The sequence below is a fragment of the Falco peregrinus genome, chromosome 2, assembly GCF_023634155.1.
Source record: "Falco peregrinus isolate bFalPer1 chromosome 2, bFalPer1.pri, whole genome shotgun sequence".
NCBI classification, from domain to species: Eukaryota; Metazoa; Chordata; class Aves; order Falconiformes; family Falconidae; genus Falco; species Falco peregrinus.
The window spans coordinates 113,427,148-113,454,382 of NC_073722.1; the positions used below are offsets into that span (position 1 = coordinate 113,427,148).

Here is a 27,235-nt window from a genome sequence, read left to right on the forward strand (position 1 = left end):
AGTCAGTGAAAACAGTATTTTGGTGTTTGACAGATACCTTTAACAGACTCTAAATGTCAAGATTAAAAAAGCAGAAGACTTCATTCAGTTAACTAGCTTAAGTGTAAAGACAGCAAGAGATTTATTAAGAAGATATCTTACAGAAATGTGATGCTGTTTTGTTTGGGTTTTTTATAGTTACTGCAAAGTGGTGGGGAACAAAACGAATAGATTATGCCTTGTATTGTCCAGATGTGCTGACAGCCTTTCCAACTGTGGCCCTGCCGCATCTCTTCCATGCCAGCTACTGGGAATCGACAGATGTTGTAGCCTTCATCTTAAGACAGGTCATTGATATCTTTATTTTTTTTCTCTGCAATGAATAACCTTGTAACTGATAATTGCATCTTCCAAGCAGGATCAATCTTTTAATCTTTAGTTCAGTTAGATGGCTAACTGTGACTGCATCACATACAGCTGCATGTAGGAATGACAGATGTGGATTTACTGGAGAGGTGAAGGGGACAGTGAGCCCACTGTTAGCACTCCTAGCCGGTGTTCTTATTGCTGGCTGTGTGACTGGGAATAATGCACTGTCGTGCATACCTTACTCACCCTTCCCACGCCCCAGATCAGGATAACCCTGTATTATATATTAATCTCTTCTTGGTTCTGAAGGAATAGGCTATCTCCAGCCTTATTTAATTATGTATTTCTACTAATATCAAATTATTAGCATACATTTGATAATAAAGTGGCAGTTTGAAAGTACTGCTCTCATAAGAAAATTAAGTCTGTCTTGTAACTGTACTAGAGTATTTCAAGGCATTGTGTGCACTGTCTCCTCAGAATTTATTTCTGAGTCGTATGATGGGTCTCTTGTTCCTACTGTGTCAATAATTAGACAGCAGCTCGCAGTGACTTAGGGATGCAGTGCTCTGACCTCTAGAGAAAGTGGTGAGGCTGAGAAATCTCATCTGGGGTTAAAAAAACCCACAAACGTAAGTGGTGTTCAATTAAAACATGCAGGATAAGTGTCCGTCCAAAAGCCCAAAGTGACTCACCCAAAAGCCAGTCACAAGCAGTTTAATCTGGATTAACACAAGAATCAGTGTGTTTTTTACATCCAGCAGGTGAAACAGCTGCTGCCAGGCAAACAGTAGAGAGGATAATGTAGAAAACAGCACAGTGACTTTATTTCATTAAAACAATTTGGCAGGTGTCAGTGTGGCTGCCTCTCTCTCAACTCCTTTTAGCTGGTCTCTGAGAGTTAACTGCCTCTACCTCCTGCCTCCAGTGCTGCTGTCAATGAAGTTAGTACCCTGGAGGCTCACCTACCGGTAGCTCCTGGGAATGGAATCTCAGTGGCTCAGTTCCCTCCAGTCCAGAACTGCTGCTGAGTCAGACTGTGCAATTGTACCAGATCCCCTTCTTTATATGTCAGTCTGTGAGTGGAGTGTGCAGCAGACAGTCTGGCTGGTAACCAGACCACTTGCAGAGTTTCTAACTGCTGGGCTTAATAGATGAAATTCTCAGAGTCCTTCAACCTCTTGCTGTCCCTTCAGAACATCCTTTAGTGTATCTGATTCCAGTCAAAATGTATCATTAAGCAGTGCAGAATTTTACAAGCTGATTTAAAAAAAAATTGTTTATAACTAGTGTCACCATAACCAAGACAAAGAAAAAGTTGAAGAGTTTTTCCATGAACAAAAACGGTCTCCAGAACAGGAATCTTATTTGATGCTTATCCCAGAGGAGAGGAGAGGTCTCTACTGGAAGCAACAGGATGCAAATCCATGTTTTTTCTGTTCAGAGGCCCTAGATAATTGTACATAGACATTTCTCTTCTACATTGCAGGTCTCTTATAGCTCTTGTTGTCTCGTCTTCTCTCTCAGGATGTTTTTTGCCTTGAATCCATCACAGCATTCTCCCATTTTTCCTTCCAAATGCCTCCCTGAGCCCAGTTGTCTGTTAGCAATCATTCCTGCTTTATTCTACTTGTTATTTCTGCACCTTAATATCAAGTTGTGTTGCTGTTGGGGTTTTTTTAATGTGGGGGGTTTTATGTGCTTTACAGCTTTTAGAATTTAGTAAGCTCTTCAAGCATGTGGAGCGTGCATGTAAAGCAATATGTGGCCTTACAGCACTACATAAAGGACTGGTTAGTTCCAGCATAGTCTGGACATTCTGCCCTTGCTGGGGGTTAAGGTTAAGGCTAATGGCTCCTGAATGCACTGTTGGGTATGCATGTATTTCATGCACCTGACCTCCAGTGAATAGAATTTATGCGAATTTGTTAAAAACCACACTGACCTCTCAGCAGTACTATGATTTGTTGCAAGCCAACTGCTTTGCTAAGGCTGAATGCAGCAGGATTTTAGTCAAGGGACTTCATATGAGACATCTTTCAAAATGATTCTAGGCCACTCTTCCAGGAAGGGTACCCAGGGTGGAAAACTTCAGCACAGAAAACCAACTGTTCAGCTTGAGTAATTTTCTGCCAGGTTGTGAAAGAGGCTGATGAGTCTAATTCTTGCTCAAAATGAAGTAGCCTCACACTGTCCGTGATCCCAGAGTGCAACCCACAGATTTCGGTAAGACAGGGCTTGTGGTTTCAGTTGAAACAGGGCATAACCCACATGAATTTGACATGTAAGTTTCTTGGTAAGCATGTGATATTTAGGTTGTAGGAATGTGTAGCTTGTATAACATATTGGGTTTCTGTATGGTCACAAGCTACAGTCCTCTTATCATCAGACGTTACTAGCCACAGGCCACATCCAGAACCTATCACCCACTGCAGCGGTGAGTAATATCCAAAAGGCGATAAGAGCAATTTTGTCTGACTGTATGTATAGAAAATCAATACAGGTGGAGTCAGGAATCTGACCTCTGCCCCTTACAGGACATTTAAAAATACTTCTGTGGCCTTAAGCTGCTTTACTGACTTTGCAGACCATGAGCAGATGAGGTGACTGTCACGTGATACTATCCTAATGTTCACTATTTTCTCTGGAAGAATGTGCAAGCTCTATTGTGAATGAAAAAAGCTGTTTGGTAAGTACTTGAGGTTAAGTACTGGCCCACAGAGTGAAAGCAGTTTATATTATTTATTTATAAAATTATATATATATAAATAAATATTATATTATTTGTTTATACAATTAATGTGAACATATGGCATGTACCTTTTTCTGCTTTCATTGTGCTTTTGGCTCTGCAGTATCATTCAGCTGGGGCATCAGTGTACTTTCCCTTTCTTTGCCAAGTACCTGGACTCCGCAGGCCACACACTGTTTATTAAAATATTAATATAATTTCAGGTGATGAGGTATGAAAATGTAAATTTGAAGGAAAATGACAACCTGGATCCGGCAACACTGAGTCCATCCAATCCACGAGAAAAATGGCTACGCAAAAGGACACATGTCAAATTGAGAGTGAGTACAAATCTTAATATATGTGGCAGCTATGGAACTTGGATTTGAGAGCAATTTAAATGGGGTTTGATCTCCCAAAGCATGAGTTTATATAACTGAATATTATTAAAGAGCTGAAAACTATTAACATAATCCAGAGGCAAACAAATTAACAGTTATGGAATAGGAACATTTTATTCTTGGTTCATCACTGCCTGTTGGGAGAAAGTACATTTCTTTCTTTAGGTAACAGAGGGGCCTGAAGTTCCAGTTCAGCAAAGAGGTTGTTCTTCTATTTTCTTATATGCTAGATGAATCCATAAATCAAGAAAAAAAATCTTTTCTTCATTCTTCAAATGCTACTTCAGTTAGAAATGTCAGTTAAGATGCATGTGTCTTGCACATAATCATGTGAATTTATGGTACCACTTGAAGTGAAAGATAATTGGTATTCCCTTGAATGTTCTCTCTTATTTGGTCATCTTGAGCATTCTTAATAGAAAGTCTATTCAGGAACGCACCATTACTGGAAATATGCTCCAGCTGAAACAGGAGCACAGTTATGCTAGATGCTTTAAGGTGCACTGTTACATACCTCAGACACTGTCCAGGACTGTTTCTGTGTTACTGTTCATAAGATCATAATAGAGACAGTAGCCTCATTACAAAAGCAAACACTACCTTTCCCACTTTCTGCTCTCATTTCAGAATGTGACTGCTAATCACCGAGCTAATGATGTCATTGCAGCAGAAGATGGCCCTCAGGTACTAGTCGGGCGCTTTATGTATGGACCTTTGGACATGGTGGCTTTAACAGGTGAAAAGGTAAAGTCTGAGTAATCAATTTCCTTGTGTTTCTGAATCAACTTGTACTAGAAACAGTTGTTGCATGTTATACATGAGTGTACAGTACCAGAGAAAGCCTTACAGTGAGGAGAGGTATGTCACTAGCCCCCATCACTTTGGCAAAAATCAGCTGTAAGTGGGCTTTCCTGATAGCTGGCCTTTTTCCCAGTTTTCATCCTTACATGATGCTGACCGTCTCCTCTGGGTCATGATGAGTGCTGTGCAGTGATTTGTCAACCTGCCATCCAATTGTACCACCTACTGGAGACTATTAACTTCTTGAGCAACGAGGAAAGAGTTTTATAGTGGTTGGCAAATCACTAAAAGAAAAATGTATATCCCTCTATCTAGGTAAGACAACTAGATAAAGGAACAGGGATTCTAGAGGCTAGGTGGCTGCTGTTTCTCTTATACATGGAAGAGTAAAGATTAGTTTCAGAATTTTAGTAATAATATGACACAATTGGAACTGTCACTCCTAAAGCTGCCTGCAGTAGCCAGCCTTACAGCTAACAAAGCCAAGCATTAAATGAACACATTTGTTCATATTCACTGACACTTAAGATTTTTTGTGGAAATTAAGAGCGATGCTGCTGAGCTGAGGGTGAAACTGAAGCGTGGAGGCTTTTACTTGGCCTGTTTTGTGGATGCCATTCTGCTAAGATGCAGCACTAACCTGATCCCTCCAGGGATCAGCCTGCTGATGGCATGCCTTCTTTGGAGTATATTTGCTAGTCCAGAGGAGGGATGGATGTTTCTGGAACCATGTCTCTGATGACCATGCTTCTGTCACAGCTGGGTGTTGCTAGTCAACTCCACAAGACATAAGTGATGTGCTGCTTCTAAGATTTTGTCATAGAATTCAGCATGCCTGTGCTGGTACATATTGAACTGTCAATCTAAGTTACAGTTGTGTTTTTAAGACTGTCACTGCTTCAATCTTGTTGCATATGGTTTGTAAAAAAACCTGAAAGCAGCCCCATTGCTTGAGTTTACGGCAAGACAGGATCACAGATTTTGTCTGATTTTGAAGATTTTAATAATTTCTTCATCAGCTTTTATAAATTTCTTCAATCTGATCACATTTTATTCATTGATAAGGTTCTTCTGGCACAAAGGGATCATTAGTGGTCCTTTGAAGAACACCAAAATTGTATGGTTCCAAGATTTAGTAATTTCCTCATTGTGTCGTTTCTCAAAAGTTCAAAACATCAGTTAAATTTATCTGAGTGTATTAGATTGCATTGAAGATCTTCAATTACATCTACAGTCAGGAAGGCTGCTGTAATGGATCTCTTAACATGCATTATTTATGCCTATATCCTAGCAATGCCTCAGGTCAAAAGTTGGACACTTTGTAACTGGTACAGTGCAGAAAGTAGAAGAAACAGTTTTTATCACAAGACCGTTGAATCTGTCGGAGGAAAGGCCATTCCTTTCCCATCTTCCCTAGTGGGAAAGAGGAAGTTGGTACACATCTGTATTCAAACTGTCAATTCACTTTGCAGTCAAAAAGCAGAAGAAAGGAATAAACCCATTGTTTGGTCCTGGTAACGCTTCTGATTCAGCAATACCTGTCGTTTCTTTCCTTGCACGAAAGCTCATCCCTTGAAAAAATCAGTTCTGAATTTCATCTGTTCAGAATAAATTTAGTGTTACAGTTACATCCCAATGTCACGTAACATCATTATATCCAAGAGCCTATCTGCAGAGTTATCAAAGATACCCGTACAAAAGCATGATCTCGTAAGCTGCTGGCGGATCTTGTAGAATATCTGGCTGGCTGCCTGTTGAGCATTGAAGTCCACATAAACCTTGTATGCCTAAATTCTGTAAAAATTAAGTGCAGAAGGAGAGCTTGGCAGATACCTCCTTCAGATTTACTGATCTACTTAGTGCTAAAAAGTGCCAGTTCAAGTCAGACAAAGTATTTCATACACTGGGTGTTAATTTTGATGAAATATTTCTGTTGAAGAAAGCTATATTGATGAAGCCTTTTGGAAAAAAAAAATCCTAATAATTTGAAGTGTTCAGGTTTTGCATTTGTAGGCAAGGTTATGATTTGAGAAGGATTTCATTTTGCTAATAACCAGGTGGAATTTTCAGTTTTGTAGGTTTACTGTGCAAAAATGTAATACACACATGCAAGTTGAAATTATCTTTTTTTCTAGTTTGGCGTTCCTACCAAATTTCTGAGCTCTGTACCTTTCTTTGACACCTGCAGTGCTAAAACTGAGTGCTTTAAATGTTGAAAGTGATAAACTCTTGTATTGTGCTCCTCTGTGAAGTTTTTACTGGATGTGCAAGTTCCTTCAAACTTCCTTGTAAGCTTTTAGTACAAGCCATAGTTGAAGATACTAACGTGATATAGGCTTGGCAGGCCTTGTAAATAGGGGCATTGCCTGCTATCACACTAGATGACTGTTTTGGTGTTTTTGCAGGTTGATATCTTCATAATGACTGAGCCATCTTCGGGTAGGTGGGTGTACTTTGACACAGAGATATCCAACAGCAGTGGCCGGATATCCTACAACATACCCAAACAAAAGAGACTGAGAGTTGGTGTGTATCCCATCAAAATGGTGGTCAGGTAATGGCTTCAAGCTGTGATGGGTTGTTGTGATCAGGAAGACACGAAGGTGTGTAAGATTGAAGGGGGTGCAGAGAGATATTTTTGTCAGTTTCCTTTTCTTGTTCTTGTCACTGTGTTGCCAGCTTAGATTTAAAGCAGTGATCATCTGTTTACCGGCCAGCTTGGAGGTGCCTAGGCCAATGGGCTTATCTCTACTGCAACACAAACCCTCAGTGCAATTCAGTTTAGGAGCACTTGGTTTTGCAAAATAATGTGGACTGGATGACTGCAATCAGTCTTCTTGTGGCAAGAATTTATGACTTGGGATATTTTGCAGCCTGTTCATTGGGGAAAAGACTGCTGAAGGGTATGGTTTTGTGTTCTTCGGACTGATAAGAAGCTTTTCTTGTTGAAATTAACAGTAAAAGATGTACTGCCTTGCTCTCAGCCACCTGTTTATATCTGTTAATGTCAGGATGATCAAAAGAGTTACCTTAATTGTGTACTCAAGACGATGCTTGTTCTCAGTGGGGAAAAAGGAAAAAAAAGCCAACAACCCAGCATCTGAAAATAACAATTCATTGAGATAGAACCAATCAGCTCTCCAGCATTTCTTAAAAATCTCTGTGCTAAGTAAAGTATGAAGTGTGAAGATGTGGGAAATAAAATTTGTTGGCCTAGGTGCAGGACTGGGGTAGCTGTGCTTTTTTTAAAAAAATATGTTTAATAAATGTCTAGTTTAGTTTAATAAAGGAGCCTTAGTTTAATACTGCACTGCCTAGCCACTTAGGAAGTAGCTTTACAGCTTCCTTTGAATCCCTACTTTGGCAGCTAAATCAGTGGGATGAATTTGACTGAAACAGAATGTGTTGTTACCCACCAGTTCACCCAAGGCCAAAATCGATTTGCAATCTTATGTAGGGCTAATTGAGGAGGAAGAAATGTTTTAGTTCAGTGTAACAGAACAATCAATTCAAGACAGGAGAGTTACCTAAAAACAGATCAAGTGTATTCAGAAGCTAAGCTCCTATGGGCTTTTAGACTGCAGGAGTAAGTTTAAAACAGGAATGAAATAAATTGTCCTGCTTCTGCTTATTAAGCTATGCATACATATTGTAAGAATCTTCATCATCGGATACAAATTTCTAGATCATACAATAGTCATCTTTCTAAAGGAAAGAAGCTGTGGTCTTCAGATTACATTTTTTTAGGGAACATGAGGTCATGGGATGGTAAGAGCTTTGGTTCACTTTGTGCTTTATTAGTCTCTTAATGTCAAGACCTCTTGGGAAAAATACATCGTGAGGAGAAGGTTGTATCTCACGTGCCTTCCCATGAGAAAAGCCATCTATGATTGCATTTCTCTTTTGGTGGTTTGGGGTAGGCTTTTTTTTTACCTCCCCCCCCACCCCTTTTCTGTATTGTCATTCTCATTGTAATTTGCAAGGATAGAGGGATGGGTATTTAATAGTATTACCAACTGTTTATCTAGTGCAGAAAAGCTGATATGTGTTGTACATGCCAACAAAAGGAGCATATCAGTTCTTCCATTGCAATTTCTAATAATTTACCAGTAACTGTAGACTGCCAGAAAAAAAGGTAGCCAATTTCCGTGCTGTGTATGTGCATATACATAGCATTCATGTCTTATATGTGTACATATATAGACAGGTAGCGTGTTTGAGTATTTCAGGCTGTTTTGGAGTGCTTTTTCCTGATTCTTTTAGGTATTCATACACATGGGATTTCTTATTAAAGTCAGCTCCCGAATTTCTCCTTGGAAAGTTGGTTCCTAAAAGCTTAAGTTTTAATTGCCTCACATAGGACTGAAATCAGAAGCCTTATTTGACAGTGATTTTTGAAGCTCTAGATCCAGACAGATCTAATTTCAGGCCTTAACTAGAACATGCAGAAAATACATTCTGACATTTTGTTTTTTAAATGTTTTTATTGCTTTGACTCTCCAGAGGGGACCAGAGCAGTGCTGCAAGTTACCTGACTGTGCTTCCCCAAGGAATGGAATGTGTTGTGTTTAGCATTGATGGTTCATTTGCAGCAAGTGTTTCAATTATGGGAAGTGACCCCAAAGTCAGACCTGGGGCCGTTGATGTTGTCAGGTAAGTGAGGTTTGCACACTTCACTTTTTATATCTCTGACTGTTCTATTCGAACATAATAAGAAGGAAGAGGGCAGAACAGGTGGGTTGTTTTTTTTTACTAAATACTTCTTTAGAGGCCAGGATTCTTTCCAGATGTATTTCTATATTTGGTTGGACGTCAGGCCTGCCTGATTTTCAGAGGGGTCTTAGAATGCTATGGTTTACTTGGAAATTTGTGGTGTAAATTGCCTAAAGATTACAAGCTGCTTCTTGGGAATACGGCCTTAAAATGTGTACAGTGAATTAATGATTCCATGTGTTACTGTGATAAGCAAAGAGTGTATTTTGTGTTTCATTACCTTCAAATAAGGACATACTTCTGCTTCAAAAATATCCAGTGCCATGAATACAAGAGGTTTTTTTGGAGGAAAAATTAAAAGCCCTTTTAATCCATTCTTGCAAGTCTGTTAATGCCACACTGGGTGGGGAAGTAACAGCTGTCATTTAAGAACTTGCATGGGAATGGAGGGATGTCAGTTTTCAAGGGTTTCTACTCCTTACAGCTGAAATGGCAGAAAATCTTAAAGGTTTCAAAGGTAGCAGAACTTGATGTGTAGTCTATTCTAAATACATTTTTAAATAGCTCTCAAATTTTATCTAAAATACTGCATAAGAGTCTCTTGCTTCCCTCAGTCTCCCTCAAGATGTAGACATCGTTACTTAATTTCTCGACAGGACCAGAGACTTGGGCATGCTGCTTTCCACTTGTTGGAAGATAACATCTAACTTCTGTCTGGGTCTGTGCTGAGCAAAGAAATGCTGACCTGACCAGTGGGTATTGTTTCTCTTTCTGCACCTACATAATTTATGTGCTGTTTCTGACAGGCATTGGCAGGACCTGGGATATCTGATTATCTATATTACTGGCCGTCCAGATATGCAAAAACAGCGTGTGGTTTCATGGTTGTCTCAACACAACTTCCCACAAGGGATGATCTTCTTCTCAGATGGACTTGTTCATGACCCACTGCGACAAAAGACCATTTTTCTCCGGAATCTCATGCAAGAGGTACTAGAAGTGTGTTTATAGGTTTAAAACTTTTTTCCAAAGACTGTCATTCAGTGAAGTTAGAGATCTGCCATCCTTTTGAACAGTAAATTTTACTGGCCATCACAAAGTCTCTATGCCATTCCTCATCTCTTTCCTCATTTTTGAAAGAGCAAGGAAGGCTGATAAAACATCCAGAGGGACATCCTGGTATGACAAATAAGTAAACTAACTGCTTGTTCTTTCCTGTGTGCATATCTGTAGTTCTTGCTGGCACGCAGACAGGTTTAGCTTTCTGTGCTTTACAGGATGAGGTTGTTTAACAACAAACTAATCCACTGCTTCATTGCAAAACAAGTGCCATCCTTGTAGTGCATGGTGTTGAATAGAGCATTCACTTTGGAAGTTAATATTTGTTTCAGTGCCACATCAAAATCTGTGCCGCATACGGTTCCATGAAGGATATTTCTGTGTACAATGTTTTGGCTCTGTCACCATCCCAGATCTACATAGTTGGACGATCAACAAAGAAATACCAGGCGCAGTGTCAAGTAAGTTACTCTTGCTACTCAGTCAGGAAGTCCTAGGGGGAAAGTGTGAATGCATGCACAGACACACACAGACACATGCAGTGTTTCAGAGAAAGAAGGGCAGTTTTGGTTTCAGATGAGGCATTTTCTGGCAGGGCGAATAGTAAAGAGAAATCAAGCGGTCATAAGTTGTATCTGCAAGTGCACGCATCACATATTGCTCAATGACAAAATGGAACAGGTCACTTTAAAAAAAAAGTGAGGGGAGAAAGGAGTATTGGTACTCTGTAGGTATCTAACTGGGATGCCAAAGATAGGAACTTAATTCCTTACAGAGCTCATAGGTTGAGGCAGCAGTAATTTGTCACTCCCTTTCTTTCCTTCCTATTTCAGTTCCTCAGTGAAGGTTATGCAGCCCACTTGGCCTCGCTGGAGTTCAGTCTCCATTCACGACCCAAAAAGAACAACTCTCGGATGATCTTGAGAAAAGGCAGCTTTGGCCTCCACTCCCAGCCTGAGTTTTTGCGCAAGAGAAACCATCTCCGCAGGACTATGTCTGTCCAGCAACCTGACCCACCTTCTTCGAACCCCAAGCCAGAGCGTGCCCAGAGCCAGCCTGAATCAGACAAAGATCATGACAGGCATTTGCCCTCCGTTGCTTGGGTTCGAAGTGGAGTTCAAAAATTTGAATCTGTCCCCTAGGGAGCTTTGGAATACAGGTCCTGGGTGCACCCCATTAAACTTGTAGGCATGCCTCAAAGATAATATTTAGGCAGCTTCAGACTAAGAGATGTAGAGGGGAACTTGTACCTCGGAGTCTTCGCTGCTTTGGAGTCTGCCTTCTTACACCAACTGGGGAACTTCCAGTCTGTTCCTCTTGACATGTTTGTTGGGAAATTTTAAAATGGTCTATAACTATTGCAAGTGCTTATACCATCAAGGAAACAGGAAATACCTTAGGGGTTTTTTTTAGAACAGATATAACAAAATGTGCAATAAGAGAAAAAGCTGTAACAGGCTGATTTTACTCAGAAGTAGGATTGTGATATCAGCTAACTAGCTGCACACAAAATGGTATACACAGTAGGTCCCATGGGTTTACAGAGAAGGTTTACACTTTAAACATTAAATAGTTGTATCTGTTTCCACTTCACTCTCAATAAAGCGATACGCTTGCAAGGGAAGCAGAGTTGGGAACTACAATAATGGGTGGTCAGGATTTGTACAGCAAGATGCTTTTTGGGTGCCTTAAACCCAAGATTTCCTTTCAGCTTACAGTGTTGGTCAACAGACCTCAACACGGGCACTCGTGTTTGTGTGAAGTGCTGGACGTCAAGTAAACAGGAGAACTCCACTTATGAACCAAATCATAAAAGCTTCATGTTAGAAATAAATGTCTGCCACAGTTTGAAGCAGTTAGTGTTGCTGTATACAAAGTAACGTGCAAGTGTACAAAGATCACATTGTTTTGTGGAACTTGGTGACTGTGCAAAATGTGTGGACTACTCGAGTAAGGAGATGGCTCTGACTATCTCAGTCCAAGATGGATCCTAAGATGGTAAGCTAAAGGGAGCCCTTTTACTAAGGGATCTGCAAACTTCAGAGCAATTCATTTTTTTCATCACTCTAACTAGAATTTTGCACTGGAGGAGAAAAAAAGTAATGGAATTCCTATGGGTAAATAGTTAACCTTCTCATGCTTTATAGCAACTGTGTTAAGACAATCTGTAGCATTTAGAATTGACAGTATTTGAGCTTCAAAGAATGGACGTGCCAAATTGGAGGTGCCAAATAGATGTTTTCCTACTGATTTAAATTTCTCTTGGATCTCTCAATGAACTCGCTAGAAGTAAAATGTGTGAAATTTCCCGAAGTGGTAATATTTCTGAAGTAGTGTGGTTGGCTTAAGATAGTAGCAGTTTGCAGATTCTTCATGCAGGAACTTCCACTGCACTAAATTCACCAAGAGAACTTTCATGACTGAACCGAGGCATGTTTTAAAACCTGCAATGAAGTTGCAACTGCACATAAACCCCTCTTTCTTTAAAAGTTAAAACCAGACTATGGACACTGAGAAAGCTTCAGGTCAATAGATTTCTTTTCCAGGTTGGTTGGTTGGATTGTTTTTAATTTCAGGGAGTTGGCGTGGAGAGGGTGTCATGCTTCCCCACGTTACTTTCAGGTTTTCCTAGTGTGTAGCTAGACCAGAAACAGTCTCTTGACAAATCTGTTGGTTCATGTTTTTGAAAGTTGGCGTGTAAAGCAAACAAGAAATGCAAAGGAAAACTACTACGACAGTGCAGAAGTAAACCCAAGTCTGTACTCTGTATGCACTGGAGTTACAGTGTGCTTTTGAAGAGCATAGTAATATGACTTTTGCCTTAAAAGGCAGCAAAGTAGCTTATAAATGGAGATCTTTGATTTAGTTTTTTAAATGTTACTTGGCAAGATTGTCAGTTACCTATTTCAAACTTCCTGAAAGATCTGGCACATCAGTAATTTGGTTTTTTTCATAATGCTTCCTTTAAGGGAAGGGGTAATCTTTGCTGAAGATTTAGGAAAGATAATAAAAGTTTGGTGGTTCATACTAATCAGGAGCAGGTGACTACTTTACAGGAGGCTGGGGTTTTATGCTGGGTTGCCAAGTCAGCCAGCCACAAAAGCGAAGTGAAAGATACCGACAGACTACTTTGAAGCAGTCTTCAGGTTTACAAATGCTTTCCCAGTAATTTCACAGTTCTTTAACACATAGGCTTGGAGGAATTATTCTGTGTTCTGTCTTGGCCCACTGTGTGTATTAATTCTAATCACAAAGTCCGTTTCTTCTCCTGTCCTCTGCAGGTAGGAGGAGGTTGCACAAGTACACCAGACTCCGTCTCCCTCTAGTCCTGTTCACTGTTAGCATGTTCCTGCTTGTTACTTTTAAATAGGCGTGGGAAGCCTATAAGTAGGCTTGTGAGGGAGGAACTCACTAGGCAAATTTAAAATTTGCTGAGGTGGCCTAAAAGCAACATTGATTGATCACAAAGGTCTTTTAAGCACTGGGTGCTGTGTAGCACGTCTCCTGACAGTAATCACAATTCCAGCTGCAAAGTTCAAAGCTAATGTTGCTTTAGCCATTTACCTCTATTATCCAGGAGACTCCAAAATCTATTTTTTGTTTTAATTGCTGTAGTAGAAATACTTCCTTTCAAAAGAGGGATCTGTGTGTAATTCTCTGACTGTATTAAAGGAACTAGCACCTGAGCACAAGGTTAGAGAAATCTACGTTGTTAAGGTCTGTCGTTTACTCTTGCAGACACAATGTCATTTTGCAGGGTACCATGTCATGAAAACTCTGATTTTGTATATTTCTATTAATAACCGGGTCACCTTTAAAGTAGTCACTCTGTTGGCTTCTCTTAATATTATGAACTAATAGTAGTAAAACAAATGCGTGTGTGTGTGTGTGCATGATTTAGAGTGGTAACAATTTCAAAGTTTCTACACATGGTATTGAAATCAAGCTGAAAATATTTTCCCTGACTTTTATTTCCTACAATATATGAGAGCTTCTGTGGCGTTTGCATAATTCCAACACTACTTATTGCTCAGGGATAGAATGGTTTATCTCCTGATCACGTGCCTCCAGCTGAGCACTTTGGCAAACAGTGACACAGGCATTAGCTTGGAGGTTAAGGCTTCATGTTAATTAGGAGTAGATCTTCTGAAACATCAGATTCCAGATGCGTTTGTTTTGAAAGCCCTAGCCAGTTTCCACTGAAGTGGTAAAACAACTTCTGTTGGAGCTGGGAATATGAACCAGGCAAGCGTGAGTGTGATTTTAGACATCTCAACTAGGTTGGCAGTTCAAGAAATATTCTGTGGCAATAGCTGGGGACCTCAGGCACGTTGCACCACTGTCTTCCCACCCCTGCCCTGCCCCAGCTATGTTTGGGTGATCCCTGAGGTTTGTCTGATGAATCAATCACTGGGTTTATAGCATATTTTTTTTCAGTTGTATTTTCTCTTAAATCATTTCCTTCTGGTCAGAATTTTAGTTATACACTTTGTCCACAGGAAACTGCATGCGGTGTTCATGGGCATTCAGTTTGCAACTGGATTTCAGTTTTACTTGTGCTTTCATGGAAGGATTATCAGTCTTCCTAAGTAAGCCGTTTGCTGAGGATAAGCCTGATCCTACAGTCTTCTTACTGCAGGTCCTCATTGCTGCAGTCTCTGTGCAGTCAGCACTTAAAACTTTTTAGGCTGTGGAAGTGTTAAAGCATACACAGATGGGAAAAGGGACAGAGAACTCAGGTGGGAATGGTGGGTGCCCGAGGAACATGGGTTAGACTTAGTTCTAGCAGCTTTAGTGCCTCCAGTCTGTTACAGAAAAGCATGTTCTTTTGACGTGCTAAATGGAGTAAGCATAAGTGAAATCGTAAAACACAAACCCTTATTCCAGCAGGTGCTAAGGCAGGAGAACAAGTCAGTGCAAAGTAGGCTACAGTTGGAAGCATTTACTTCTTTGTCCTGTTGATACAGATCCAGTTTTAAATTACTGTAAAAAATGGATGTGATCAATAGCAGTGGTAGACTTACCTGAGATATTGTGAAAACACATCTTCACAACTGTGGTGTTTTGGTTTTGGGTGTGTGTTTCTGTGTGTGTGTGTGTAGCTACTGGAAGACATCTTACGCTTTGGTGCTGCTTTCACAGCAAATTTGTAACCAATATATTTTTAAAAAAAAAAAAAAAACAAAAAACAAAACGAAAAACAAGATGGCTGTTTATTCAATTTTGTTGTCTAGTTAGGTAAGTTTGAAAAAAGATATCATTGTATAAAGAGTGCAGAATATTCCACAGACCTGAATAGTGATGTTGATCCAAATCTGCTTATTTTAAATATTTTTTTTAAAAAAAAAAAAAAGTGTTTGCATACACTAGTGCTCTTGGAACAGGTTCTTGCTTGACCAAAGTACTCCTGTTTAGTTTGTGGCATGGTTTATATCTGTTTGGCATAAAATTTTGTTAGCTGTAAAAATGACAGGGCATCGATAATTCTTGTTTGTTGGGATTCATGAGAACTGCCATTTTGATTTGTTTACATGAAAATAGTCTTAATTCTTACAGATTACTTCACCTGTTCCTCTAGTACCTAGGGAAGTCACTTCTAAACAGAGTTAAAACCTTCAGTGGTTATGCAGAAGGGGAATTACCAGTAAACCAGAGGGAAAAAAAGTCACACTTTACTATTAAAATAAGCAGAACATTGACACTTTATGTGGAAGCTCCACCGTTTGGCAAAATAGCCTTTGTTTGCCATTATTAGTGGACAAGTTGTCCCATTTACACATTGCAGTCTTCAGGCCAGGGCACTGCTACTGGGTACATTTAAGTAAATCCCCACTACTTAGATCTATAGTATCATCATGTACTTCGTGGAATAAATTAGAAGAGAAAAAAAAAATTTCCTTCTTTCTACATTGTTTCCTGTCTTAAATTTGCAAAAAAAATTTTGCTTATATGCATTTTTGATAATACCTGAAATCAATAGATATTTTCAGTTTTAAAAATTTTAAGTGCAACAGTTGTTACTGAACAAACTGGATTTTCCCCAGGTTTTCATCCTCCTCTTGCATCTAAGCAACAGAAAGGAGTATACATCATAAAAGTACTGGATGATTGGAGTATTAGCACCTTTTTAATAAGCGAATTGGCTTAATAATGGAGAGATTGTACACTGCAATTTCATGATTTTTCTGATTAGAGCTTGAAATACGGAATTTGAACTCAAGATTTCTGCATTGAATTGTTCAATTCAGGCATGCAGGGAAGAAGGTGGCACATTCCATCCTCATCTGGAGCTGGTACAGGATATTTTTCCTATAAACACAAAACTTTCCAACTTGCCTCCTCAGCTTCTCTAAGAGCAGTGATTCCTCGTGGTCTGTGTTCATAGCTTCAGCAGAAACTGTGGGTTTAACAAGGTAATTTGACTTCCATGATGTTTAAGCACTCAAGTGTAAGTATAGGTTACTACAGATGATCCTAAAATCAGTCCCCCATTAAATAAAATGGAGGTAATAACACGTTTTTCTGGATGAAAAGAGTTTTGTTTTGTTTTCAGAAATAAGAAATGGCCCAGAACAGCTAGAATCCTGTGCCATGGACTGTGGAACTGAGGTCAGGAGGGGTTATTTCCTCTTTCCCTCATTTTAGTTCAAGCCCAAGTTAAGGGGATTACAGTTTACCCTCTATCTCTGTTTATCTTGATAAGCTACCTTTGAAACCAGATACAGTTGTGGGGGACAGTGAAACAAATTTGACAGTTCATTTCTCGTTTGTAAGGATGTACAGAACATGGTGGGAGAGGACAGGCAGCAGAGATTACAATGTTGAAACATAATTTACAGATTGCAAGCTTTAAAGATAAAGGACCAGTCTGGGGCCCAGAATGGCAGTTCTCGCACAGAACCCCAAGCCTTCTGCATAACTTGTTTTTCTATTTGTGGGAGAGGGAAGGGGGCAGTCCACTTACAGCTGGATTCATACAAGGAAACTTGAAATTGTACACGTTCTTTCAGTCTGTAGTTTTATTAAGTGCATACTTCTAAACTGTTTGTCAGTGAGAAGGTTCTATCTGGTGACAAATGTTTATATTTCATATGGCTGCCTTGTAAAAATTCAAAAATGTACAATAATGAATTTCTTAATATGAAATAAGGAGTAAGATTTCTACAACTGGTATAGATTTTGATGTGAGCTGGTTTTTAAAACCTTATAAAAGAGATTAGTCATTTAAATAAAACCTTCCTTGCCTTTAAGCAAACAGTGTCACTGATTTTTCTTACCAGTGATGTGGGAAGTATTAGATCATCATCGTACATGTCCTAGTAGCCAGTGGAAACAGTATAAATAGAGGCTGTTGTAACAGGTGTAACGCTTCTGACTGTCTGAAATAATACTTAGATTGGCAGGTGACTTTTCACAAAACTCCAGCACTCCTTCCTTTTGAAAAATCATACAAGTCTTTCAGTAATGAGACACCATCTTTGTGAAAGCTTTATAGAAGAAGTTTCAGTACATGCAAAGAATAACTTCAGGTTACTGTTCCATATAGAAAAGTGGTTAAGAAAAAACACAACAAAACCAATACAATACAAAAAAAACCACACCAAAAAATAACACATCTAAAGCTCTCAGTCATCTGAAAGCTTTGTGAACTCAGGGTTGTTTTCGTGTTTCCAGGCCTCATTGACTGTTTCAATATTTTAAAACAGTCTCATTTGACAAGAGTAAAGAAAAATGAGGAGCAAGTTTAAAACCTATACTTGCACATAAATCAGAATTTAACATTACTGCTTCCAATATTTATACTTAATACCATTAAAATTTTAGTAGTTCCAGTTTTACTAAATTACATGTGCATCTTAAAAATTATCAAGTAGAACAATGTTTCCCAAATCAGTCTTTTGTTTGAAGGTTCATCTTAAAGTGAATGTAATCCGAGAACCCTGCACAAAGCTCCCACCATGTAAAACAGCCCTGGTGGTGAATTCTAGAAGCCTGAGAAATCTTTGCTTTAGTTTGAAAGACTAAACTTGGTTAAAGTGAATCATCTACCAAAAAAGCTCATCAAAAGAACATTACTTTTTTTAAAAGTAGTTAGAAGCAAAATGCAGGTATCAAATGCTTAGTATACTTCATCAAATAAAACACCTGCGCTGTGATACTACAATAGTAGTTTTAAGAAGTTACATTAATTATATAACCAATTTCTGTGTATAACGAAAAGTCAGATGTCCTACTAGGAAAGCAACGTTCAACTCAGCTGCCAAGATGCTATTTAAAGCAGCGGCAAGAAATTACAAAGTTGTTCTCATTTGTCTGGAACCCAACTACTTAACATAAGGTTTGCTATTAGATTAGCCTAACTAAAGCTAAGGCCATCAATTAAGAGTCCTCATGCAGCTCCTCTCTTGGGGCATGACTGACTGCACAGAAACCTGTTGCCTTGGAGTTGCAGTTGTGGTCAGAACTCAAACAAGCCACTGCTGTTTCATTAACTTCCAGTTCAACATGATGCGTAACTTTTGGGTTGTTCGTATACAGAAAAAGAATAATGGACCAGCACTTTTAGTAAGCAAAGTACTCACACTAAAACCTGTGGCATTTGGATACCAGTCTAAATACTACTATTACCTAAGACCACCCTTCTTAAGTCTGTGGCCATTCCTACTGGTCAGTTATAAGTTTCAAAGGACTTAACAGCCTTATGGAACTCACATTCAGGATGGTCCCTCATCTCGGTAGGCAATTACACACTGCTGCACAATTTTGATTCTCCTGTTCATTTGAAAAGAGAGTGCAAGGGAAAGGAAATCCTGGGCTGCTTTGTCAAGAAAGATTATAAAATGGAATGGCTTGTTCAATGTATGGAGTATACACCCTCTCGAGTGCTACACAGAGCTCTCCTTCATATATGCTCATAACAGTTACAGCCGTCTCTGGTCTAGGTAGCAAGTGCTCGATGGAGTTTCTTTGCCCGCCTTCTGATAGCTTGAGAAAGTTTCCGAGATCGACGCACAGACTGCAAGTTTTGTGCCATTAGGTAGTAGTAGTTCGATATTGCATGTTGCCTGCAAAAGAACAAGACCACCATTAGCAGCGTGAAGTCAGTACGGTGAATTGACTGATTTTCAGGCAAATTGCTGGAAAACTGTTAGATGGGAGCAAGGAAGAGTCTGGGACCTCTACACTTGCACTGTCTTAAGTTCTAGACGCTAGCAAGGAAGTATTTTGTTACCTTCAGTGAGCATAAATGGCAGCAGACAAATTAAGTACTGCAACACTTTAACTAGCAACAGGAGCATTTCTTTTGATGTAATCTAATTCATTAAAATGAAAAACACTAGAACAATACATGGAGCTGGCAACTAGAAAGAGTTTGAGATCAAGGTTTGTTTCATCATGGAGAAGATGAAAAGGGAGCTGAAACACTAAAACTCAGAGCAGTTGGATACTAATATGCAAGACTAAGGGCACCTCCAAAAAAGTTTATTTCACAATTATTCCAGTACAAACTAGCCAGTAACAGCACATTTTATGCCTCTATACATGCAGGGGAACCAGACCAAATTGCTTAGTGGAAGAAGTACACATCACTGTTTCAGGCTTCAGTAAAGCATTTGAAACTGCTGTCACTTTTCCTGAAAAGTTCCAGCAATCAACGTCTTACGCCTATCTTTGTTGCTAAAATAGGACATGGTTTTCAGGATCTAAATTTCCCTTTAACAAAAGCAACACTTCCAACATAACGGGTGAAGATACTAACATCACAACACAGATCTCAGTGAAGGCAAGAGGCATTTACCTGGTAATGGTTCTGCAAATAGATCCTAGAAGTGATGTATAGAAACTTAACAGCAAAGCATTCCTGCTCCCATCCATTTAGGTACAATTGCTGTGTTTAATAATGCCAGCAATACAGGTACCAACTGCTGTTACTGTGACAGCGTCATCTTAACTACTAAGACAATGCTAGGGATGGAACAGAAAGGCTGTAAAATTAGACATTTCAAGGTAATAGTTGGTTCTGTCATGCTTTGTGATCTTCGTTAGTAATCAGTGAGAACTGAGGCCAAGTGGCAAAGACATTAGTACCAGTAGTTTTCCGGTCTGGGGTGAGAAAAGCTGCTGTTTGTGTAGAACCCCAGCTACAGTTCATTGCGAACCCACAGTGTAGAGGTGAAGTTACACAACTGCACAATGGTCTGCTGTAGCAGAGCGCACCACAGTGACTATGAGGGAAGAACCCTACGGTTCTTCATAATAATACATTAAAGCAGCATGAATTAATAAGCCTTTCTCTTTCCAAACAGCAGGTTTTCCCCCCACAGATGCATGCAGGTGTAGACAAGGTAAGTGAACAACTACTTTACCTGGTTGATACTATCTTCAGTTACGAATGAGAGAAACTGTCATATCACTAACAGACAGGAGAATATTAGGAGTGAGATTTAGTGAATCTTCAATGGATATGATCATTAACAAGGTTTAACCTATAGTTATCTAGAAATGGTCCCATTGGTAAAAATTGAATTTATTGGAATTATGTAGGATTTTAAGCCTTTACCTCTTTGTAGATAAATTACTTAACGCTGAGCCCTCTCCAGAGGATTTTAGGTGCTTGACATTTAGTTACTGAATGGTTGACATAAAGTGTTCCAAGAGAGGAAGAGGTTTAGGGAACTGCCCTGTAACAAGAGTTCTGACCTGTAGTTTTTACTGTCCTAATATGTCTAATTTAGAACGACATAACCTTTACAAACACAGCAGCCTATCACCTCATGGATTAACCAAGGTGTTATATAAGCGGTTTCTGCATCCTCTAAATTTTTGAGTTATGGGTACCACGGACTGTTTGTTAACATAATGCTACCTAATAAAAGGATTTTCTTATAAATGTGCAGGCACCAATGACAGCGTCACTGCAATGGGAATCCCACCCCCCAGCCTGACTCAGCACATCTTTTAGACAGAGAAAGGGAGGAACTGTTTCACACAAGGTCAAAGGTAGGCTCTCGCTGGGGAAAAAAAAAATACAAAAATCTGACTTCCACAGCAAGAAACACGAAGACTAGGAGAGCATTCGACAGGTTTTAGAAACTGCTGATTTAATCTGCACAGGTATCTTGGAGAAAGAAGGGCTATGCTACATTACAGCTGAGAAGGTTCTGCAGCTATTCCTTGTCCTGAGTTACAGGGATCGCTTAGCCTGCAATTGGCAATGTCCCAGTGGGAGATAACCTGATGCTAAAAGTTGAGGGACTGTTAGCAGTATTTACCTCTCCTCTTGCACAATGGTATCATCAAATGCCTGGGAGATACGCTTCAACTGGCAAATCCCTGAGGAGACCAGCTCCAACTCGCAGTCAAACTCTCTGCAAAACAGAACAGTCATTACCAAAGATCCAACACGACAGACTGACTAGGTAACGCTACACAAGCCTCTGTCCCTGCAGTTAACAACTCTTCTTACCTCCAGACTTTACCCAGAGAAGTTTAGGGCTGTAACAATCATGCTCTTAATTCCACTGACCATCTGCTTCACAACTCCATTCATCCCCAAAACGACTGTCTTCCAATTCAGACACTGGGTTCAGATTCACAAGGCTGGGATTCAGCTTCCAGCTTTGATATTTCTTACGTGACTTTGACCAAAACAAAAACCTGTGCATGCATTATGCAGTATTGCCCTAGCTCACAATCCTTTATCTAATTCATGTTAAATCTCTGAGACAAGAATCTCTCTACTCTCTATAAAGGGCTCAGCCTAAGCGGGAGCTATTCCAAGTATCTTTGCAATACAAAAAGCAACTTTGGAAAAGTTAGAGCTAAGCACGAGCGAGATGTATCGAGAGCATTTTTCTTTACCAGACAGGCATCATCAAAACCCTCAGGTATGTCTCTAGTGTCTGGTGGGTACTGCTGCTGAGAAACATGGTGTAAAAAGTGGGAGCATGATTTTAAAAAAGTTGTCACAGCACAAAATTAAGTTTAATGTTTCAGCTTTATGCGGTGCTCAGTCCCTGTCTATACAGGGACCTCTAAGTACTTTCTTAACTATTCGAACAGGACGCCCTTTCAGGGGAACAGGATAGTGACCTTCATATCTTGCCTTTTACCTTACAAGATACTCTAATCACAGTAACGAAAAAAAGGAATAAGATTTACAAAAGAATGCGGCTTACATCTTTCCACTGCCGGGAGGTGGTGATGAGTAAGGACTCTTCAGCGCTGCTGCTCTTCTTGATCTCCGAAGAGAGACAGCATCTTTATCAAGCGAGGACGAGAATCTCCTCCATTCTTTACATTCTGGCACCCTTGTTGGCCCAAGCAAGGCTCTTTTGCTGGATCTTGGGGTGCCTTTAGAACTGGCTGCTGAAGTAACACTCTTCTTATGGCAAGGGGTTCGAGCTGTAGTACTTTTCTTGGTAGGACTGGTTGCACAGCTTCCGCTGTTGGATTCAGCTAGAAAGGTCACCATTGAGCGTACTGGGCTTTGGCAAGACTTCTGTATTTTCTGCAAGAAGCATTAGACAGACATATTATGCTAAATGAACTCAATTGTCCTAGAGTTTGGAACCAGAAGGACAAGGAACATTTGAGCTGAATCCCTAGCTTTCATTCACATATCAGGTTTAGTCTAGCAGCATGAATGCTTCTCAAGCCTCTGTACCCGTTTGCATCGAAGCAGTCATTTGCTCCCCCAGTCCCTGGAACTTGCCGAGGACTTCAGCAGGCATTGGAACAGAGCTCCTTCTGCTCTGACGCAGGAAACAGCCAGGCTCCCTAACATATAATTGATGCGGTTAAAGTCAGAGGTCTCCACCAAAGGGAAGTGGAAGCTGGAGTTTGCTACCCTGTGGCTCTTGCCAGTCCAAATTTAGATTGACTATAATAAAGAACATGCTAATAAATAGCATGGGTACAGGAAAAGGAGTGAAAAAATTAAAAAATAATCCAAAGTGCTACGCATTTCTCAGAAACAATTCTTTGCAAGCCATGGCAGTCTCTACTTACCTTTCACCTTGTGAGGGCTGCTGTGCCATACATGATACATACATATGTATTGTGCCATACGCAATACAGTAGGGGAAAACCATTTATCTAGTAATAGAAGTTTCACACTTCTTTTCACTTTCCTCCCCATTCTGCCAGATCCATAATTTGTCTGTCTATCCTTTCGCAAGGATATTAAAGATTTGACTAGTTAGTAGCTGTGAGACAAATGTCATGGTGTGTAAGTGTGTGGGATAGACCCCTTGGAATACAGCACTCTTCTACTGAAATCTTAGTACTGAAGTACACTACAAGCGTGAAGTACCTGGGACACTGTTCCAAAAGCATTTTTTGCTGTTCTTTTAATACTCTGAAGAGTTTGGCACTTCTGTCTTGCTTCCAGACTTTCCCAAGTTGGGGTCTTACGAAAGTTCAGCTCTACTTGCTTTAATGGTACTCGCTTCCTTAGAGACATGCGGATGGTATTGAGAGACCTCAGAGAAGGCCTTCTCTTGAATTTGTCAGGTACAGGGCTCTCATTGTCATCAAAGTCAGCTAGGAGCTGGTGTTTCCGCCAGGCCATTGTTGCCTTGACATTTTGGAGCACAGATACCATCTTGTTCCAGTCCTTGGTCAACCTTATTTCTAAAACAATTACAATGAGAGCAAGAATTAGAGCAAAGTATAGAGCAGCATGAAAAAGGAGAAATGGAAATTGTTACACAGTAAATTGTTACATTTGGCTGAAACAACAAAATTAGAGCTAATTAAAAGCAAGACTTTTACTTGGAGGCTTGAAGAAGGGCCTTGACTGCTACAGCTATTCAGGTCTGTGCACATCCGTGAAGAAGTCTTATGCTGCATTTCCAGCAGCAGACATCAGACCTAAGCTGCGAGGCTCAAGCTTGTGAGGTAGAATGCTCTGCAACTGCGAGCGTCTTGTTGGTGTCTCAGACTAAGGACTCGTATCCCAGATTTTCGCCTTCATTAATTAAAACAGCCTTCCATTGCCAGACAAGTTTACACAGCTGCTATTGTCTCCTGCCAGAGTTGCTAGCTGAAGACTCACGCTTCAGGCACAGTTGTGATTGTGGATACATAAATCCTTAAGTGGGCAGGATTGTTACTAGCAAAAGACATTTGCAGGAAAATGCCTGTTATCTATATGATATATGATGATTCAAACATATATATATCTATCTTAAATTCTTCACTTTCATAGGATACTACTAGCAGATTACTTCTAAAAAGCAACTGAAATGCAAATGTATGTCAGCAACCTGACTTGAGAGTGAATTAATTTTACTAACACTTCATTGCAGGTGACTTGATAAAAAAAGCTGGCTGCTCTCTGCCATTATTATACCACACGTTAGGAAGGCCTACTGATAGTCCTTACTGTCTCTAATCTCCCAAGTTGTCTCCATCTCTCACAGGTGCCCTTAATTGCGGCAGAAAGCAGTAAGCCGTACTGAAATCTTTTCGTGGTGCGGGCATTCGGGATGCACCACCTTTAACGCATTCCTGCATGTGGCAGCACGGAAAGGTTAGTAAGCAGGCAACCGGGTCCGTTCTCTTACAGCTTATCCCGCTTCCTACGAATACACCGCTGACTAATGGTCATTAATTTATGCTACAAAAGTACTGCTCGGGTGAAGCGCCCGGCAGCTACCGCCCCAGGATTACGCGTATCCGTTATCAAAGGGGCATCGCACAGCGCGACCTGGTGCGCCGGTTCACCTGGGACCCGTGGCAAAGAGAACCGGCAGCTTCTGCGCCGGGCGCCTTAGGGGGCCCGGCGTGGTAACGCGGGCGCGGCCCTGGAGCGCGGCCCGGCCCCTGCACTGCTCGGGCAGGGCTCTGCACCGCCGCGGCGCCGGGCTGGCCCGGCCGGGGACGGGTGGAACGAGCGCGGAAGGCGGCGCCGAGACCGGCGGAGGCGGCTGGGACCTCTCGCACGGCAGCGAGCGCGGGCCGCATGGGGCTGTACTCACAGCGACGGACGCCGGGACGGGCCCGCCGCGGTCCTCCTCGCGCCGCCGCCGCCGCGTTTGAACAGCGCGCGACTGCCGCGGCCCGCCCCCATTGGCTGCGCCCTCGCGCGCGCGGCGGCCGTTGCACGGCTCGGCGCCTGCGCAACAGCGGCGGCTGCTCCGCCGGCGAGGCGGGGGGCGTGCGCGTGCGGCGGGGCGGGGCGGGGCAAGGGGCGTGCGCGTGCGGCGGGGCGGGGCGGGGCAAGGGGCGTGCGCGTGCGGCGGGGCGGGGCGGGGCAAGGCCGCTGCGCGTCACGACGAGCGGCGGCGCGCTCCGCAGCACAGCCGCCCGCGTCGGGGTCGGTGCCGGGCGGGTCAGCGGCCCAGAGACCCGCGGCAGCAGCAGCAGCAGCAGCGGCAGCAAAAGGGCTCCGCGGCTGGGTCCCTGCCGGGGTAGCCGTGCCACGGCGTCTCCTACGTTCTGCTCGGTCATTATGAGCTAGCACCTCGGAAGGTTTTCGTTGGTTCGCTTTGTCTCCACCGGCTTCTGCAGCTCTTGCTGGAGGAGCCAGCCGGTGTAACTGCACAGCGTTGTGCTGGGAACCATCTGGGATGCCCTCTGAAGCAAATCGGGTAGCAAAGAATTGTCAAGTGCAGAGAATGTGGTTTGGGGTTTTTTTGTTTTATTTTGGGGTGGTGGTCGTCTTTAACCCTACTGTAGAGGAAAACAAGGCATGCAAATTGTCTATCTTTAGAGCGTTTCTACCTGAAAAACTGCCCTGGAAAGAGCTGCAGTAGCTTGTTTTTTTCCAGAGCTTTGGTTTGGTTTCTCCCCACTGAGTTAAACTCGGAGCTGACAGGTAGTGAGAGACACCCCCACAGCTAAGGTTTAGCTCAAAGCCATGGGGAAGCCGACCCATTAATACTGCAGGATATCTCTCCAGTCCCACCACTGGCTTATAAACATACTTTCCCTAAGTTCCTAAGAGCTGTGGTTTAAAACAAAGTTCCACGTGAGGGTGTTTGTACCCCTGTGTATTCACACACTATAATATGGGAGAGAATAGCTCAATAAATATCCCCTTGTTAATAGACATGCATTTCTATGTATTACAGCCCAATACGTTCTGCTCCAGATCGTTGCAGACATATTATGCATCTCCCCGCCACCGCCAGTCTCCACAGGGAAGGTTTCAGGCTCTTCTCACTAGTCAACTGCTGCCTGAGCCACCGTATTGTAAGACCTGGCTCAGATCTTTGGACAGGCAAAATAGGGTCATTCATCTAAAGACTTTCTAAACGACTGACAGTTCTCCAAAACAAATTGCTCTTGGAGGGGGGTTTAGATGGAGGTACTAAACACAAGAGGCGGAGTCAGGTGGTAATCAGGCCCACATGCTCTGTTTCTAGGGGTTATCTCAAGAGCTGGAGGTTTGGATGGGCATTTTAGATGGGGAGGGGGAATCCCTAAGAATAGACGTGGTACTAATTGAACAGACAGGGTATACAGGCACAGAGATGACAGTTGACAGAACTGTAGGACAAAACGGAAGCAGCAGGCTGAGGCTGAACTGGACAGCCTGTCTTTTCATACCCATTTACAAAACTAAAAGAAAAATACCTGAGCCTTTTATGTCTAAAGAAGACTTTTGGGGATCTGCATGTTTTCTTCATCTCTTTATGGTGCCTCTGTTGTTTCCATCCTGTTCAGCTTTGTTACCCAACAGAACAGCACATGCGAAGAAGATAGATTGTGTGGAGATTAGCATCACGTACTTAGGAATTGCATCTTCCTGTAGTCCTGTCAGCCAGTAAGCTTTGATTTTGGGGCAGACCATAAGAGATTATTACTAGATGTTTTTCCAGTTTCATCCCCAAGACCTAAGGAGTGGTTTACCAAGTGGGCATGATAAAGACACATGCACTATAGAGGTGGGAAAGTAAACACATTCTGAATTTTTGCCTCTGTGCAAAGGTACTAAGAAAACACTAGCTTTCCCTGCCTTTTGGCTGTTTGCAGAGACAACGTGCCTGATTTATAAAAGGCCTCATGAAAACACGCACCTAACAAGCCAGTGGGAGGTAGCTTGCGTTTCGCAGCTGAAGTTTGCAATTCATAGCTGAAGAGATAGAGGATGCATCACTTCCCTTCTTGGCTGTGACAAGACCAGACATACAGCCTGCACCTGGCTTGCAGGTTGTGGCCTGTATTTCTCACT

The 27,235-nt window shown here is 41.5% G+C and overlaps 2 protein-coding genes across 4 annotated transcripts in view; one reads left to right on the top strand and one right to left on the bottom strand.

Moving 5' to 3' along the window:
- PITPNM3 (PITPNM family member 3) overlaps window positions 1–16,854 on the top strand; it is a 118,243-nt gene extending 101,389 nt beyond the window's left edge. For both annotated transcript variants that reach the window (XM_027780514.2, XM_055795803.1), the window contains exons 12-19: window positions 178–326; window positions 3,304–3,420; window positions 4,108–4,224; window positions 6,687–6,835; window positions 8,785–8,934; window positions 9,801–9,984; window positions 10,386–10,514; window positions 10,887–16,854. In XM_027780514.2, coding sequence (XP_027636315.1) covers window positions 178–326; window positions 3,304–3,420; window positions 4,108–4,224; window positions 6,687–6,835; window positions 8,785–8,934; window positions 9,801–9,984; window positions 10,386–10,514; window positions 10,887–11,195 — 1,304 coding nt within the window. In that variant the 3' untranslated portion in view covers window positions 11,196–16,854. The remainder of the gene's footprint in view (window positions 1–177; window positions 327–3,303; window positions 3,421–4,107; window positions 4,225–6,686; window positions 6,836–8,784; window positions 8,935–9,800; window positions 9,985–10,385; window positions 10,515–10,886) is intronic.
- A 674-nt stretch (window positions 16,855–17,528) lies between these two features.
- PIMREG (PICALM interacting mitotic regulator) lies at window positions 17,529–25,192 on the bottom strand. Of its 2 annotated transcripts, XM_055795821.1 has the most exons (6): window positions 25,038–25,192; window positions 23,369–23,688; window positions 22,233–22,564; window positions 21,327–21,422; window positions 20,421–20,467; window positions 18,980–19,118 (listed from the first exon to the last, which is right to left on the bottom strand). In XM_055795821.1, the coding sequence occupies exons 2-5, from the start codon at window positions 23,657–23,659 to the stop codon at window positions 20,437–20,439; spliced, it is 750 nt and encodes a 249-aa protein (XP_055651796.1). In that variant the 5' UTR covers window positions 23,660–23,688; window positions 25,038–25,192; the 3' UTR covers window positions 18,980–19,118; window positions 20,421–20,436. The 2 variants fall into 2 exon arrangements, with proteins under 2 accessions (XP_055651795.1, XP_055651796.1); XM_055795820.1 differs by lacking the exon at window positions 20,421–20,467 and having other exon boundaries at window positions 17,529–19,118.
- Window positions 25,193–27,235: the final 2,043 nt, after the last annotated feature.